General features: G+C 40.2%; 1 protein-coding gene across 1 annotated transcript; it reads left to right on the top strand.

The window, feature by feature from the left end:
• Window positions 1–12,440: 12,440 nt before the first annotated feature.
• Window positions 12,441–13,678, top strand: her3 (hairy-related 3). The gene is made up of 4 exons (XM_046332771.1): window positions 12,441–12,584; window positions 12,721–12,816; window positions 12,904–12,985; window positions 13,164–13,678. Exons 1-4 carry the CDS (start codon window positions 12,531–12,533, stop codon window positions 13,676–13,678), a joined length of 747 nt encoding a protein of 248 aa, XP_046188727.1. The 5' UTR covers window positions 12,441–12,530.
• Window positions 13,679–18,711: the final 5,033 nt, after the last annotated feature.

The following is an 18,711-nucleotide window of genomic DNA, read 5'->3' as shown; positions in this document are numbered from 1 at the left end:
TTATGTTTGGAGCAAATCCAACACAACACATCACTGAGTACTACTCTTCATATTTTCAAGCATGTTGGTGGCTGCATCATGTTATGGGTATGGTTGTCATCGGCAATAACTAGGGAGTTATTTTAGTATGAAAAGAAACAGAATAAAGCTAAGCACAGGCGAAAACCTAGAGGGAAACATAGTCTGCTTTCCAACAGACACTGGGAGACAAATTCTCTTTTCAGCAGGAATAACCTAAAACACAAGGCCAAATATATACCGGAGTTGCTTACCAAGATGACGTTGAATGTTTCTGAATGGCCTAGTTACAGTTTCAACTTAAATAGGCTTGAAAATGTATGGCAAGTCTTGAAAAGGGCTGTCTAGCTAGAATCAACAACCAACTTGACAGAGCTTGAAGAATTTTAAAAGAATAATGTACAAATATTGTACAATCCAGGTGTGCAAAGCTCTTAGAGACTTACCCAGAAAGGCTCACAGCTGTAATTGCTACCAAAGGTGATTCTAACATGCATTGACTCAGGGCTGTGACCTCTTTATGTAAATTAGATATTTTTGTATTTAATTTTGATTACATTAGCAAAAACTTCTATAAACATGTTTTCACTTTGTCATTATGTGGTATTGTGTGTAGATGGGTGAAAATTAATCCATTTAGAATTCATGCTGTAACAAAACAAAATGTGGAATAAGTCAAAGGGCATGAATCATTTCTGAAGGCTCTGTATTTATGCTGGTATGATTTATATCTATAATACCTTTTATGTAAGTATTTGGATTAAGTAGGCTCACATATTGCATAAATTTAGAACAGATTGTCACGTTCTGACCTTAGTTGTTTTGTCTTTGTTTTTGTATGGTCAGGGCGTGAGTTGGGGTGGGCAGTCTATGTTGGTTTTTCTATGTTGGTTTTTGAGTTCGGCCTAGTATGGTTCTCAATTAGAGGCAGCTGTCAATTGTTGTCCCTGATTGAGAATCATACTTAGGTAGCCTGGGTTTCAGTTTTGGGTTGTGGGTGTTTGTCGCCACACGGGACTGTTTCTTTTCTTCACGTTTATTATTTTGTTCCAGTGTTCAGTTGTGTTTTTTGAATTAATCAATATGGACACTTACCACGCTGCGTTTTGGTCCTCCGATCCTTCTCGCTTTTCCTCCTCAGAAGAGGAGGATGAGGTTCGTTGCACAGATGTCATGAGTCTTAGGCATATCAAAGCAATTTGTCATTATGCTGCAAAAGTTTGAAGTAAATGTACTCCTTATGTTCTCCTTGTGTGCTTTTTATCCTGGAAAAATATCCGAATTTGGCTTCCTGTTTTAACGCAGCCAATCACACTTTTGATGTGTAAAGTTTATACATTATTTTACCAGAGGGTGGTGCCAGTAGACCTTGACACTAAATAAAATGGGTGGGCCTGTGCTTTTCTGTATCCTCCAGTCACTCCCAAAGACATCTGGCAGCAGTCTTCTGACCCTAGCTCCTTTCATGGGTAAAATGTGTATTTTTCCATTATGTTTTATTACATTTTTATGAACATTAGATTTGTGAAACAAAGTCTAATTATTTGTGGCTAAACTTCTAGAATTATTGTTTTAGATCACTAATTTATATTAACGCACTAAGTTAAAATTACGATTGACTCATTCATCCCCCCTCCTGTCCCCTGTAACTATTCCCCAGGTCGTTTCTGCAAATGAGAATGTGTTCTGAGTCAACTTACCTGGTAAAATAATAGTTTAATATTTTTTTTATAAAACTCAGTAATTAATTTTGTGTTTATTTGCACATTATTGAAATTGGTCAATTACACTAAATTACCAAAAGTATGTGGACACCTGCTTGTCCAACATCTCCTTCCAAAATCATAGGCATTAATATGGAGTTGGTCCCCCCCCCCTTTGCTGCTATAATAGCCTCCACTCTTCTTGGAAGGCTTTCCACTAAATGTTGGAACACTGCTGCGGAGACTTGCTTACATTCAGCCACAAGAATTAGTGAGGTTGGGCACTGATGTCGGGAGATTAGGCCTGGCTAACAGTCGGTGTTCCAATTCATCCCAAAGGTGTTTGTTGAGGTCAGGGCTTTGTGCAAGCCAGTCAAGCTCTTCCACACTGATCTCAACAAACTATTTCTGTGTGGACATCGCTTTGTGCACGTGGGCATTGTCATTCTGAAACAGGAAAGGGCCTTCCCCAAACTGTTGCCACAAACTTGGAAGTACAGAATCGACTGGAATGTCATTGTATGCTGTAGCATTAAGATTTCTCTTCACTGGAACTAAGGGGCCTTGTCCGAACCATGAAAAACAGCCCCAGACCATTATTCCTCCTCCACCAAACTTTACAGTTGGCACTATGCATTCGAGCAGGTAGCGTTCTTCTGGCATCCTCCAAACCCAGATTCGTCTGCCCTACTGCCAGATGGTGAAGCGTGATTCATCACTGCAGAGAATGTGTGGTGAACTTTAAATCACTCTAGCTGACACTTGGCACTGCGTATGGTGATCTTAAGCTTGTGTGCGACTGCTTAGCGATGGAAACCCATTTCATGAAGCTCCCCAACTAACAGTTATTGTGCTGACGTTGCTTCCAGAGGCAGTTTGGAACTCAGTAGTGCTAAGCACGTCAGCACTCATCGGTCCTGTTCTATGAGCTTGTGTGGCCTATCACTTTGCGGCAGAGCCGTTGTTGCTCCTAGATGTTTCCACTTCACAATAATAACACTTACAGTTGACTGGGGTAGCTCTAGCAGGGCAGAGAATTGACAAACTGACATGTTGGAAAGGAGGCATCCCATGATGGTGCCACGTTGAAAGTCACTGAGCTCTTCAGTAAGGCCATTCTACTGCCAATGTTTGTCTATGGAGATTGCATGGCTATGTGCTCGATTTTACACACCTGTCAGCAACGTGGTGTTGCAGAAATAGCCCGAATCCACTCATTTGAAGGTGCATCCACATACTTTGGTATATATAGTGTATATTCTACCAAGGATGCTACAACAGTTTTGTACCTACTTTTGCAATATTCAGAAACGTAGAAAGAGGACGATATGTTCTACAGCCGAATTAAAGTCTCACAGACGAATTAAGCTTTAGCCTATATTTGTTATTTTAATCTGAATTGTAACCTTTGACAGACTTTTGCACACACACACACACACATTCTCACATATTTAGCTCTTACATTTTTGTGCTGTAAAAAAAAAAGTAAGGATAATGCCCCTGATGGAAACGGAAAGGACTCGTACCTTGGGGGGTATGGGACCATTTCAGAGGGTAAATTGCTATTTTGTTGTTGTCATTCAATTCTCTGGCAAGAAGAAGAGGAGGATGGACCGTGAAAGTAGGAACGAATCGGTAAATAGTGCCACTAAGCATGGCATATGGCGCGCCTGGCCAGCTGAACGCTGACACCAACAAATTGACGATTTCATACCAATTTTAGGGTAGATGCACGATACACGCCACACACGTCGATTAAGTTATATTATTTGGATATTTCAAACAGCGAGCATATCCATTTTAACATATACACGTTTGTTAAAAAAGCAGGACTTTTCTCTATGGAAAAAGTTGATGATAATACAAATATAACTATTATCTCAATTAATTGGCTATTGGAAACATTTAGCTAATATTACAACATATTGCATGTAAAAATGTCATGCATTTAGATCTGGTATAGCCTATCCAATGGTTTATTTGGCTGTCTACTAACGGCATCAGCAACCATGTTACTTGCTGATAGTGAGGGAGAGAATGCATATTTCTCTGCCCTGCAAAATATGGAGCGAGGAAAATTGGAGGAACGCCCCCTGGCTTTTCAGTTGTACACTCCGATTTTCCACTTTTGCCATATAAAGGACGAACCCTGGGAAAACCTGCTGCAGAAAACGGGTCACAAGAACGTCTTTCTTTGATTCACCCACCAGCTGTGTAGCCGGGCTATTTCTTAAATGCTTATATAGACTTACAGTATTTGGACTCGATTTCAGTAAGAAATTATAACTATACAGTTGGTCTATTGTGTTTGGAATAACTGTCGTGCGCAAGTAGACAAATGCGTTGTCAGAGTTGTCTGTTTCTTGTGCTTTTTACATGCCACATCGTATGCCACAACCCCTTGTTTCTCACATGACTAGTCATTAAAAGAAAACAAATGGGTAACTACAGAATATAGCAGTAGACTACAGAATATAGCCTATGCCTTTTTGATTGAGTCGAGAACTCTTTCATAAACTCCGTCGGTAATACATTGAAGCGCAATTTGGTTTGATTATTAACAAAGTTTGTAGGCTACAAAATTATTAGAATTTAAGATTGACTAGGCCTAATATCCATACATACAGTTGTTTGTCGTTAGTGATACTTTCTCGCTCTCTCTATCTCTCTAGTTTGGTCATTAAGCGCATGCCTATTGATGGACCAACTGCGCAATGACGCACAATTTTGTTTTTACAGAAAGAAAGTTATAATTTCAGGTTTAAAAAGAAACTAGATTAATATTCATTGAATAGTCTCATGTAGGTTTAACTAATAGCACAAGTAACGTTTAGTGTCTCTTTTTGTGAGCAGATAAATAAGAAACGAAGAACGTTTTGACAACCAGGCCTGATATCAAGGATTCTTATTATTTCACTTGTCAGTTTCCAATAAAACATGTTTTAGCAGTTAGCTCTTCTTCGATGCCATAGGGGAGCCATATGTTTAGGCCTAGCTCAAAAGTTTCGATTTCTAATCCGCTCATACGCTTGGCAACTCTGTTGTTTTACGCACGGGCAAAGATAGTGCAGACTACTAAGAAGCACAGACACTTTATTCGTATTCAAATCGGTTGAAGTGGTTGCAAAGTAAATGGCAGATGTTTAGCAATTCAAGGCGCATCAATACCCATGAGCCATAGTGTTTAACAATGACGTCTCTCTTTTGTTAGGCGCTTGTGTCTTTCAGTGGAGCGCTTGACAAAGGGTTCATCCTCTGCGAGTTATAAAGTTACTTTCCACTAGTTCATTTCGGCCCTTGAGAAAACCCTAAGCGATGTTAATGTGGACCTCTGTTCTATTCAGACGGTAACCCCGGTGCAAATAGCCAAACACAACCTATTGTGCGCCTTAACCAAAGTAAAGACCCTTAAATAACCTGGAGACCAGTCTATAGAAATTCATGATATTTGATGTTTGATCAGAGCTTCGCCAACAGGCCCGTCGCGTGGCTTTTATTTATCCCCCTTCCGCAATTTCGAAGGATGTAGATGATTCGATATAAACAGTTCACCAGCGTCAGCACCTGTGTGATTTCGTTTCGAACTCCCCAAGTGTAGGCCCATAATAAAGGTTTTGCATCCTCCAGTTTGCGTCAGATCCCTGAATAGTTGAGAGGCGGTTCCTCGATTTGCTTCGCTCCCGTTGCAGTTTCTATGTGTGAAATTGCCTTCACATCTTTAAATAAGTCTATCGTTTTTTTCTTGCCCAAAAGCTTTATGTTTGGCAACTTAATTTTGGCAATTTATTGTAGGCTACACTCAGAAAAAGGTTCTAAAATTGTTATATAGCTTGCTTCATATATGGCAGCCCTAAATATTCTAAATAGAACCCATATGTTCATTTTTTTAAAGGGGAGTTAATTAGGGTTCTATATTGAACTTTTAGGGGTGCCAATATGAAGCAAGCGATATAACCCTTTTTGGTTCTATATATAACTTTTCTTTTAAGAGTGTAGGTTATTAGATGCATTGTGAAGCATTTTAAAAGCCAACATGTATATGATCCGATGGCTGAGCCTAATACAATGCTGGAATATGCATGTGGCAATTCACGCTATACATGTCTACTTTGCCAAAAGTCATCTCCATTCGATTTACCTGAACTTTGCTGTGTAATGTATAGCCATTCTCTTGCAAATGGGGGCGAGTTTTCCTCTGGAGAAAAACAGTTTATTGCAGGTAATTGTATAATTGCTTCACTAATTGTTGTTAACAAGTTCTCGAATACTCCAATTATTACAGCACTCTTTGTCAGGTCCCCCTGGCAGGCATACATGACAATAGACTGTCTTGGTTAATGAGTTACTCGAGGGAGAAAAGTGAAAGTGGAGGGAAAAAGTCTGAGGTCCTTTTATAAACATACACTTAACTTGTTATTTAATGGTACGTCATTATCATGCCCATTTTGGACACAAGTCGCTCGTTGAGCTATTATCATGGAGAGGCGACCAATTCTTTTGAGAGCCGCAAGAAAGGGAGTGACGGTATAACCCAGTTAAGGATATTTTTAAACCCCATGCAGGAAAAAAAAAATCTCGAACTTTTGTGAATTGTAACTCATTCAATTCGTTTAACATTATATTAATTATATAAATATCTGTATTCAACATTCTGAGAAGCCTCCATATTCTGAACTCGCCTATAACCAGTGATAACTGATATAACACACCGCGTAATTAACGTGAAATCATTCCAGTGTGCGCTTGCAACAACAACAAAAAAGAACAAAGTTTGCCATGTTGCCAAGTTGCCATGCTGAAATCAGGTTTTACACGGTGCATGTTAACTCAGAGCGTGAAAGCGACGACATAATGCAGAGACCAGAACAAAGGAAGAGAACCAGCCTTCATACACCAAAGCAGAGCGGTCAGATTTCATACTGATTAAACGTTGCATTGTCACTTGAAAACATAGCATCGAAATTGCGGCACCAATTTTTGACACATTTTACTCAATTTGAACAGCATACAGTACATCCGGAAAGTATTCAGACCCCTTGACTTTTTCCATATTTTGTTACGTTACAGCCTCATTCTGAAATGGATTAAACAGTTGTTTTCTTCTCACCAATCTACACACAGTACCCTATTATGACAAAGCAAAAACAGTTTTTTAGACATTTTTGCAAATGTATAAAAAATAGAAATATTGAAATACCACATTTACATAAGTATTCAGACCATTTATTCAGTACCACTGGCTCCTTGTCATCTACAAGACCCTGCTAGGTAAAGTCCCCCCTTATCTCAGCTCGCTGGTCACCATAGCATCTCCCACCTGTAGCACACGCTCCAGCAGGTATATCTCTCTGGTCACCCCCAAAACCAATTCTTTCTTTGGCCGCCTCTCCTTCCAGTTCTCTGCTGCCAGTGACTGGAACGAACTGCAAAAATCTCTGAAACTGGAAACACTTATCTCCCTCACTAGCTTTAAGCACCAACTGTCAGAGCATCTTACAGATTACTGCACCTGTACATAGCCCACCTATAATTAAGCCCAAACAACTACCTCTCCCAACTGTATTTAATTTATTTATTTTGCTCCTTTGCACCCCATTATTTTTATGTCTACTTTGCACATTCTTCCATTGCAAAACTACCATTCCAGTGTTTTACTTACTATATTGTAATTACTTTGCCACCATGGCCTTTTTTGCCTTTACCTCCCTTCTCACCTCATTTGCTCACATTGTATATAGACTTGTTTATACTGTATTATTGACTGTATGTTTGTTTTACTCCATGTGTAACTCTGTGTCGTTGTATCTGTCTAACTGCTTTGCTTTATCTTGGCCAGGTCGCAATTGTAAATGAGAACTTGTTCTCAACTTGCCTACCTGGTTAAATAAAGGTGAAATAAAATAAAAAACTTTGTTGAAACACCTTTAGCAGTGATTAGACCCTCATATGACGCTACAAGTTTGGCACACCTGTATTTGTGGAGTTTCTCCCATTCTTCTCTGCAGATTCTCTCAAGATCTATCGCTGCACAGCTATTTTCAGGTCTCTCCAAAGATGTTCAATCGGGTTCAACCCAGCTCTGGCTGGGCCACTCAAGGACATTCAGAGACTTGTCCAGAAGCCACTCCTGCGTTGTCTTGGCTGTGTGCTTAGGGTCGTTGCCCTGTTGGAAGGTAAACATTTGCCCCAGTCTGAGGTCCTGAAAGCCTGGAGCAGGATCTCTCTGTACTTTTCTCTGTTCATCTTTCCCTTGATCCTGACTAGTATCCCAGTCCCTTCTACTGAGGAGTGGCTTCTGTTTGGCAACTCTACCATAAAGGCCTGATTAGTGGACTGCTGCAGAGATGGTTGTCCTTCTGAAAGGTTCTCCCATCTCCACAGAGAAACTCTGGAGCACTGTCCATCGGGTTCTTGGTCACCTCGCTTACCAAGGCCCTTCTCCCCAATTCCTCAGTTTGGCCAGGTGGCCAGCTCTAGGAAGAGTCGTGGTGGTTCCAAACTTCTTCCATTTGAGAATTATGGAGTCCACTGTGTTCTTGAGGACCTTCAATGCTGCAGAAATGTTTGGACATCCTTCCCAGATCTGTGCCTCGACGCAGTCCTGTCGCGGAGCTCTACGGACAATTCCTTCGACCTCATGGCTTGGTTTTTGCTCTGACACGTACTGTCAACTGTGGGACCTTATATACAGTGCCTTGCGAAAGTATTCGGCCCCCTTGGACTTTGCGACCTTTTGCCACATTTCAGGCTTCAAACATAAAGATATAAAACTGTATTTCTTTGTGAAGAATCAACAACAAGTGGGACACAATCATGAAATGGAACGACATTTATTGGATATTTCAAACTTTTTTAACAAATCAAAAACTGATTCTCGATTGGATTCAGGTCTGGACTTTGACTTGGCCATTCTAACACCTGGATATGTTTATTTTTGAACCATTCCATTGTAGATTTTGCTTTATGTTTTGGATCATTGTCTTGTTGGAAGACAAATCTCCGTCCCAGTCTCAGGTCTTTTGCAGACTCCATCAGGTTTTCTTCCAGAATGGTCCTGTATTTGGCTCCATCCATCTTCACTGTCAATTTTAACCATCTTCACTGTCCCTGTTGAAGAAAAGCAGGCCCAAACCATGATGCTTCCACCACCATGTTTGACAGTGGGAATGTTGTGTTCAGGGTGATGAGCTGTGTTGCTTTTACGCCAAACATAACGTTTTGCATTGTTGCCAAAAAGTTCAATTTTGGTTTCATCTGACCAGAGCACCTTCTTCCACATGTTTGGTGTGTCTCCCAGGTGGCTTGTGGCAAACTTTAAACAACACTTTTTATGGATATCTTTAAGAAATGGCTTTCTTCTTGCCACTCTTCCATAAAGGCCAGATTTGTGCAATATACGACTGATTGTTGTCCTATGGGAGGACTGTCCTTGACGGTCTCCCATCTCAGCTGTAGATCTCTGCAGTTCATCCAGAGTGATCATGGGCCTCTTGGCTGCATCTCTGATCAGTCTTCTCCTTGTATGAGCTGAAAGTTTAGAGGGACGGCCTGATACTCCTTCCATTTATATATTATCGCATGCACAGTGCTCCTTGGGATGTTTAAAGCTTGGGAAATATTTTTGTATCCAAATCCGGCTTTAAACTTCTTCACAACAGTATCTCGGACCTGCCTGGTGTCTTCCTTGTTCTTCATGATGCTCTCTGCGCTTTTAACGGACCTCTGAGACTATCACAGTGCAGGTGCATTTATACGGAGACTTGATTACACACAGGTGAATTGTATTTATCATCATTAGTCATTTAGGTCAACATTGGATCATTCAGAGATCCTCACTGAACTTCTGGAGAGAGTTTGCTGCACTGAAAGTAAAGGGGCTGAATAATTTTGCACGCCCAATCTTTCAGTTTTTGATTTGTTAAAAAAGTTTGAAATATCCAATAAATGTTGTTCCACTTCATGATTGTGTCCCACTTGTTGTTGATTCTTCACAAAGAAATACAGTTTTATATCTTTATGTTTGAAGCCTGAAATGTGGCAAAAGGTTGCAAAGTTCAAGGGGGCCGAATACTTTCACAAGGCACTGTAGATATACATGTGTGTGCCTTTCCAAATCATGTCCAATCAATTGAATTTACCACAGGTGGACTACATTCAAGTTGTAGAAACATCTCAAGGATGATCAATGTAAACAGGATGCACCTGAGCTCAATTTTGAGTCTCATAGCAAAGGTTCTCAATACTTATGTAAATAAGTATTTCTGTATTAATATTTTTATACATTTGTTACAATTTCTTAAAACCTGTTTTCACTTTGTCATTATGGGGCATTGTGTGTAGCTTGAGGGAAACAAAAATGTAATCAATTTTGGAATAAGGCTGTAACGTAACAAAATGAGGGAAAAGTCAAGGGGTCTGAATACTTTCCGAATGCACTGTATATGACCTTTAAGGTACAATTTGTAGACATAGGCATAGCTTTATAAATATAGGCTATATATTTTATTTATTTTGACCATGATATGTCATCACCTTGATTCAAAACAGTAAGTATCGAGGATTAATCTTTTGAGTTCAATGATTAATACAACATAGGCTTATAGGTTATTGTTCTCCATCCGTTATTTTCGGCTTATTGCATGTCCGATTGGAGTAATTAAACATAAAAATTAGTCTGCGAGGCTCATTAATATTTGTGCATTGTCCATGTGTAGCCTATTCATTATGCAAGCTATTATACAGGCCAACTGCGGGCTACATTGCATGTATTTTAAACACTACAATTAAGATTACTTAACTTTTTTTGAGTAAATTCATGAAAATTATACCACTGTGGAAAGTATATAGGCCTATGCGTAGGCCTTATTAGGCTATTAGGCTACTGTTCTAATAAAACATACTTTTCCTGAAAAAACTCTCCAGGAAATATTCCCTGACAAAAGCCTAGCAAGGCCTATCTTTAATCCACTGCCTTTCTCAACTCTCTTTAACAACTCCCTTTCAAAGACTTACGGGACAATGTGGTTTTGTGTTTGAAAGTGAGAGGAATCTTTGATACGGCCCACTTTTTGTGGACACAAAACGGACAGAAGAAAAGATCCATGGCCTCTCAGTAGGCATATATACTGCCTTCTTTTCAGGGGCGCCTTGTCCCTGAACTGAATACACTGAGATGTTAATGCCCAAACCCTCTCTCTTTCCCCGCCATTTGTTCCCGCGCGCTTATTGTCATCTGAACACATCCATTGTGTCTGGAATCAAACTTGAGAGGACTTAAGCAACTTTGAAAGTAGTCTATAGAATCTCCATTGAGCATGTCGCGTGTCCAACAAATGGCATGTTCCCGTTTCACATTCGATTTTTCACTTCGGCTGTTATCAATCATTTACACCACAATTACAGGCTACATAATATATGGCCTACTTGGACGATACTTCCGCTGCCACTTTATTTAACTTCACAAGAATTTAAAACTTTTAGATTTTTAGAAGAACAAAAAAGCTGAAGATAGAAAGTGTCTAATGTTGTGGCTATAATGTATATTTCTTCAGGGTTGGCTGTACTTCAAGGAAAAGTCCCCGATTCTCCAGAAGGTATCTTGTATATTGTCAATGTCTGTGATGCGCAAAGCAGTGCAGGTGGGCTAATTCAGGCGGTTCAGCTGGCATGACTTTCCCAAGGGTTGTGCCTTTTGAGGGCGCTGTGTGAAGAATCTGGAGGCAAGGGCCTCAAGACAGGGGGCGGCCCACCGATTCTCCTCGGTGCCTGCGAAGACAAAAGTGGCAATGCATTATTTCTGAATAAAACAAAAACATAGGGAACACATATTCACATATTCACTTCTGTATAATGTAATGGTGGATATCGCTGAGATAGGCCTAGATATGCTTTATGGTCGCAAGACGATTTAGTGTGTGACCATAGGTTTTTGCAACAGGTGTCTCAGATTCTTGTATCACCAGAAAATTGAAATGTTGTGGAGACATGGAGAGAATTTCCACGGTACTGCCTTTAACCTCATTGGCGTGAAACTCCGATATAAAAGAATCAATAGCAAGACCTGGTATGAGTCCCCAAACCGAGCAAAACACAATTAACATCAACACATTATGGGGTGATTTTCTACGCTTTTCTGTAAAATCTCACCTCACATGTTGAATGTTGAAGCCTACTGATATGTCTATAGGCGTGTCGGTATAGGTTTACATTTAGCCTTTGGAAATTGCATCAGATTTCATGAACATGTAGTCATTTTTTATAATTTAGTTGACAGGACATTGACATTAGCTCACCACACACTAATTGAAGGCTATGAAAATAGCTAAAATAATAAGTCAAGCATTGAAACCTACTTTCCCTAAAATGTTTTTATTTATTTAATTAATCTATGTTCCAGATATGCTAGGCTATAATATACCTTTATTTCATCAATTCATTAAACGTGTTGGAGACAATGTCATTTTCGCAATGACTGTGCTTCTTTCCATAAATAGCATAACGTTATAATAATATATTAAAATTTAGATGTTAGATATTTACGCTGTTAGAGGTCCAAGATATGCTGCCTTTGGAGATGATGCGCGTTCAATAGATTATTCGTTGAGAGCTCTTGGCTGATTGGTTGTTTGTGGCTGTCAAAGCAGCGCTCATCTCGGCGCGCGCGACCCACAGGGCATTTGTTGCATTGAGATGTTAAGTGGGGGACGTTATAAATCGGCTCCGGAGGCAGAATTCCTTCACTCGTGCGCCAGGAACAGTTCAGGCAGTAGGTCAACAACATCTGTTAGCAAACCAGAAACTACCTTCAGAATGGTGTCGACATCCGATTGTGTAATCAAGACCAAAATCATAAACGGGAAAAAGGTGTGTAACCTATGTTACCTACATGCATGCTTTATTGGCAAGTAATAATAGCTTTCAAACAAATTAATGTCAAAAACGAATATTTTAAAGTAACTGCTGAATTGTTGGTTAATGCATTAATTATCTTTTTTGTAAGGTATCCAAACCATTGATGGAGAAGAAAAGACGAGCGCGCATAAATAAATGTTTGGACCAGTTAAAATCTCTGCTGGAGAATTATTACACCAGCAATGTAAGTAATACTTCGAATCTATTAGGTCAATTGATACAAACCAATCGTGCTTTAGAGCTTAGTGGCTAAATGTATGCTCCTTTTCAGATTCGAAAACGCAAACTCGAGAAAGCGGACATCTTGGAACTAACTGTAAAGCATCTGAGAAATCTTCAGAAGATCCAGAGTGGTGCGTTATCCATCACAACTATTTGTTATCTCGTTCTAGGCCTTGCCTCGATAGGCTGGCCTATCACTATTAGCTTCTACCAGCAATTATTCGATCTACTGACAAGTGACATTTTCGTCAGGCTGGGTTTTACGCATGGTGCCATATTTACTCAAAATGTTCCTCTCATTTTCTACAGGATTTTCCATGAACTCCGAGTATGCTGAATACCAAGCTGGCTTCAGGAGCTGCCTAGCAGGCGTGAACCAGTACTTGCAAGACAACTCGAGTGGGAGCAGCAGTCGTTTGACCATGCTGACGCACCTTTCAAGCAGCCTGCACTGCGCGGGAGGACAGGCTCAGAACTCCAGCACCGCGGACAGCGACACGGTCGCAAAACATGTGCTGCCCGAAACTGTTGTGTGCTGCCCGATGCAAAGACGTCTTCCTTCGATAGTTGGGCACGAAGTGAGCAAGGCACCGACCACAGTGCCCCTCGCCCGGTGCATCAGGGCGCTCGAACCTTACAGCGCTACGGTGCGCGTGTCGGAATCCAAACCTACTAAACTCTCCGCAGGGACCAGTCAAGTCATCGTATCCACAAATAAGATTAAACTAAATAACACTCTCAGCTCATGCTACAGAAACAAGTGTCTCTCAAATGGTCAACACAGCCATGCAGTTACCATGCACAATGTTTGGCGTCCTTGGTAGCATGTTGAATGGAGATTTGTTTGAACTGATAAATGCTTTGTGTAGTATTTGCACGGTGTAGATTTGTATTTTCTAAATAATGTTTTTACTATTGTACAGATTTTTTAAATTGTATCAATAAAATCAAAGAACTGAAAGAACTAAATAAGCGTTTTGTTGTCTTATTTGGTAGTGGACTGGGAAAGTGAATGGATGGGAAACTCACACACACATTTCTTTATGAAAGTAATAAGTCATTCTGTAACCAATTTGTACAATACAGAATAAAATGCAATAGTAACAATGCATTTATTCACCTAAACTCATCTTGCAAGCCAAATAGGCCATTCCTCATCATCTAAATATTTAGCTACAGTCTCTGAAGCAGCCATGACCTTAGCTGGCTTCATAGGGCTATTGAATAGACTCGAATAGATAACACCAATGCAAATGTTAATACAAAAGCTTTGCAAAATTCCCTAAATTTATTTTGACTTCGTAAAAATGCTTTGCCCTAACCCCTCCCCCTTTTTGAACTTGGAGTCATTCTTCTAACCTCTCAATGGTTGCTCACACGGAGTGATTAATTCATCCTTGTCACTGACATGGTTAAAAGTGTGTTTTATACAGATGTAGGATCTTAATTTGATCACCCTGTTGCAAGAGAACGTTGCTGCAATGCAGGATATTTTAAACTTGTCGTGTATTTGAGATTTTAAAAGGCTTCTGAAGTTAGTAATTTCCACTTTGACATTTCAAACTTGATTTTCCACATTTGCTGCAGGATTATTTTCCCGCTGTAGCAAACAAAACTGTCTCACATTAACATCTTACATATGTAATGAAAATGGTTTCGAATCTGCAGTACGCCTAGTTAGTAAGATGGAATATAAATTAGCCACTTGGCTGGTGGGGGAAGTTATAGGTCACACATTGTTTTTATTCATTTTGCCTATTATTAAACAGGGGTGTGTCATCCTGTACCAAAGTCCAAAAGCATATCAATAAATTCGTGTATGAAGTTGCACAGAGAGCTGTGCCACCAGGTGCTTGATACAGGTTTAGAACATGCATTCAAATGGTGGCGGACCTCACCAGCTTCTTCGTTCTAAAAAGCAACATTGGGACTGGCCAGGGGATTACGTTTATTTTAATATCTATAACTTGACCATTTTATATTCTATTGTTGCTTTTTCTTCTTTATTTCGACTGCAGGTAAAGATACAAACATGGCTGTCACCTGTTGCTGAAACGATTGGCATCGGGTAACCTTGGCATTTGGTTCCCAGGGGCACCCCATGTTCCCAGTAGTGCCACATCCATGATAAAGCTCAAGCTGCTATGTATTAACATTGTCAATGAAGCTATAGCCTATATCAGTCCCTTTCCTACATTGGCAATGTTACGACATTGGCCTAAGTAACCAGTGAGGAAACAAATCTGGGGGGTTGTCAACCGCCTAGGGCGCATCCCATGACGCGCCATTCATCTCATTGTTCTCCAGTTTTACGCATAACTACCGAAACAGCAGCGCGCAAATTAGGTTCTTGTTGAACAGCACAGCAATTTTCTGCTACTAATTATTTACATGCACGTTATCTGCTTTCTCGTCTCATAGGCCCCATGTTATCTTAAACGCTATGGAGGTTTGGGATTCATTGTGGACTAGACGTTGGTTTTGGAAGCTCATACATATAAGAATAGTCGCTTAATTTCACTTTCATTTAGTCAGATTGGGTAGGTCTATATATCCTATAGATAGCAGGCTACTCATAAAGATGTATCGATATAGCCGGCCCAAAGTGACCCCAAAAATAAAAGTTGGTTTCTTTTGGATGGAAAACAGCGTTTCCGCTGCTATAGTTGGTTGGAGGTCTAGCATCAGAATCATAAAATGGCTCTCTTTTCATGTCGCCTAAGGTTGGAGAGGATGGCACCTTGCAGCGAGGAGAATCACTGAAACGCCCATCGCTCTTTCAGATGGTATTGCCGGCCTGCTGCGTGCTGGGGACGTTGACGACGCATGGGTTCCAGAAGAAAAGGACGCCTTCCAGCAATGTGAGAGAAAAAGAAGACAAAAAAGACTGGTTCAAGTTGCTTGTGTGCAAACTCTGACCCACACGCTATTTGTAGACTGCGCGGCTCACATTAAGGGCCTATGTCTCTATGCCTTTTCTTAGCAGGCCTACACCATGCATCCACGTTTTGTCCGTCATAGCCTACATTTTGTACTAAATGTTCGTTTATATCTAACTTAAAAGTTGGGTTTTAGACGATTGTGACCAGGGTAGCCTATTTAGAGCAAGCCGTTTTCAATATAGGCAGACCCACTGCAACCATATGGGCCCAAAAGTCCCGCTGTTGCGCTTTTAGTGAAGTGAATACATGGAGATGTATAGGCTAAAGAACCTACCAAAGCCCTTGAGTTTGTTTTACTTTAGAAAAGCCAAGCCACGTGATGTGCACCCTGAATGCACTGAAACTTTTAAGAATGTCTATGAACTCGTCTCAGCGTTGTTTAAATAAGCTAGTTTGGTTTGCACCATAATAGTGGTGCATCAGAGCCGAAACACAGAGAATGGAAAATAAAAACGTATTTGCATTAGACTGTGCCCAGTCAAGCGCCCATAAGAGGCAGACGTGTAGGCCTGGCCTATATACAGCGATGCAAAGAGCCATGCCCCGTGTCCACCGAGCCTTTCAACACCCTGTGGTGGAGTAGAGAGATGTTTTTTCAGGTGGAACGTTTGGTCTATGACCAAGGTGAGGCATATTCGATATTCTCTTGGCCAATTTTTTGATAGGGCTACACTAGAACGAAGAGTGCAAAATAGCCTCAAATCATCTAATTTGAAAGAAACTGGATAAAATCCTATCTATTTCAAAGATATCATCCTTTATGGTCCTTTGTGGTCCTTCTGTAGCTCAGTTAGTTAGAGCATGGCGCTTGTAACGCCAGGGTAATGGGTTCGATTCCCTGGACCACCCATACGTAGAATGTATGCACACATGACTGTAAGTCGCTTTGGATAAAAGCTTCTGCTAAATGGCATATATTACTTTATTGAAACAATAACAAAGCATAGTCCCCGCCCCTGTTTCGCTAAAAAGCTAAGGGATGGGGTGAAGAAATGTAACCACTCTTCAATTCATAGACAGAGCTATGAATTCAAGGACTGACCATCCATGATATACAATGGCACATTGTTTTGAGGCTGTACATTGTTCGTTTACATTGAAGTTGTTTACAAACATTGCAGTAAAACAAGTTTATTATTGGGTTGTGGTGGGGTACGATAGTTGAACTAAACTCATTTATAGGTTACATTCTTCAAGAATCAATGGGTAGGCTTATATATAATTAATTTATAACATTATTCTAGCGTTAAAGTAATAGGACTAACATGGGTTAAATACTCGACTACCCCCATTCCACCAACGAAAATCTATCATAATTAGGCGTATGTATAATCGTTGCAATTGGGTGTATTAACCATGAGACCAGGTTGCAGCACGACTAGACTTCCACAATACCGTGGAATTTCCCTTCGAGATGGATAAAGACCCATGTCGAGGCTCACAGGCTGCGGGTAAGTTGTGAACAAGGTATATATGCCATTTAGCAGACGCTTTTATTCAAAGCGACTTGCAGTCATGTGTGCATACGTTCTACGTATGGCTGGTCCCGGGGATCGAACCCACTACCCTGGCGTTACAAGCGCCATGCTCTACCAACTGAGCTACACAGGACGACATTCTCAAGGAAACGAGGGTAAGGGGCTAGACGTAACTGAATCTGCAGAGTCAAGCGTTCAAAACACCTGCTACAAATATTATGATAGTGTACATTTAGGCTACTTGAGTTTTTAAGGGCTAGGCTTACGATACGTGAATTATGGACCAGACATGACCGCATGCGTGAAATGGCAGTGTTCAGGGGCAACTTGAGGATGTTCTTCAGCCTCATACAGAGCTAGTCCGGAAAAGAATCACATGAAGTTGGAGTGCTAGAACTGTCTATTGAATAGACTACATTAGTGATACTCAAATTGCGCATGCCGACCACATCTGGACCGCGAGCCCATTAAGAAATGTGAGTGCATAAGAAATATGTCAAAAACAAGATATGTCGAAACATCTGCTTTATTTTTTTCTGGTCCGTACAGAATAATATCTCGAATTATCTCAAAGAAGTGTGAACAACAATTCAATAAAACCGTGTTGTGAATCAAACTCTAATATGGTTGATGTGCACCTCACGGAAAAAAAAAACTATTCAAAATACAAACGCAAAACTCACTTTCAAAGATTTCAAACTAATAAAGTGTTTTTTTCCCACTGCAACTTTGATTCGAAATAGATCTTTATCCTTTTAACAAAACCATCATCTGAGCAACAAAAACACCAAATATTTTTCATAGGATTGACAGTCATAAAAGCTTTAACAGAGCAGGATATGTTACAAAATTAGATTCTGATAAATAGGTAGGCTACTGTAAACACAGAGAAAAACATAATGCAGAAAAAGTCAATGACGTGGCATATTTCGAAAAGGGAATATAAAGACGGCAATACTTTCAAAGAAAGGTGTTCACATTATGATATTCATTTGAATATTGAACAAGGGGTGAGAGGTGCACAATTAACAGGCTAACCTAAATTAATAACCTGGACTTTGGAGTATGATTTATGCTATAGAAACAAATTAGCTTAATGTGTATGCAAAACATTTGTAAGCAAAGTATTATGATAATAGCACACTTTCTATGAGGCACACACACAGTATACCTTATAAGTGCATTTATCTAGCCTGGGTACCAGTTTCTGAGGTCAATTGAACTCGACCAAAACAATGGGAATGCCATGGAAACGCGTGGGGGAAAGATGCTGTGGGGGAAAGATCCCTAATCTCCTCATTGTCCAACAACAACATTTGCCTACATTTAGGCTATTGTTTATATGTGTATTTCACACTATGTTGGGGTAAACATCGGAGTATAATGCTTGTATGGATGTCAACCCCAATACATTTCCATCATGTCATCATCATAAAT

Source organism: Oncorhynchus gorbuscha, linkage group LG03, assembly GCF_021184085.1.
Source record: "Oncorhynchus gorbuscha isolate QuinsamMale2020 ecotype Even-year linkage group LG03, OgorEven_v1.0, whole genome shotgun sequence".
In the NCBI taxonomy this organism is placed as follows: domain Eukaryota; kingdom Metazoa; phylum Chordata; class Actinopteri; order Salmoniformes; family Salmonidae; genus Oncorhynchus; species Oncorhynchus gorbuscha.
Note: the sequence above shows the minus strand (reverse complement) of the source record. Positions and strands in the feature narration are given on the sequence as shown.

Bases quoted from the DNA above. Each gene is read 5' to 3' on its own strand.
- her3 (XM_046332771.1), top strand. From the start codon at position 12,531: ATGGTGTCGACATCCGATTGTGTAATCAAGACCAAAATCATAAACGGG. The intron at 12,585-12,720 runs GTGTGTAACCTA...CTTTTTTGTAAG, and splicing joins AAATCATAAACGGGAAAAAG to GTATCCAAACCATTGATGGA. The intron at 12,817-12,903 runs GTAAGTAATACT...GCTCCTTTTCAG, and splicing joins AGAATTATTACACCAGCAAT to ATTCGAAAACGCAAACTCGA.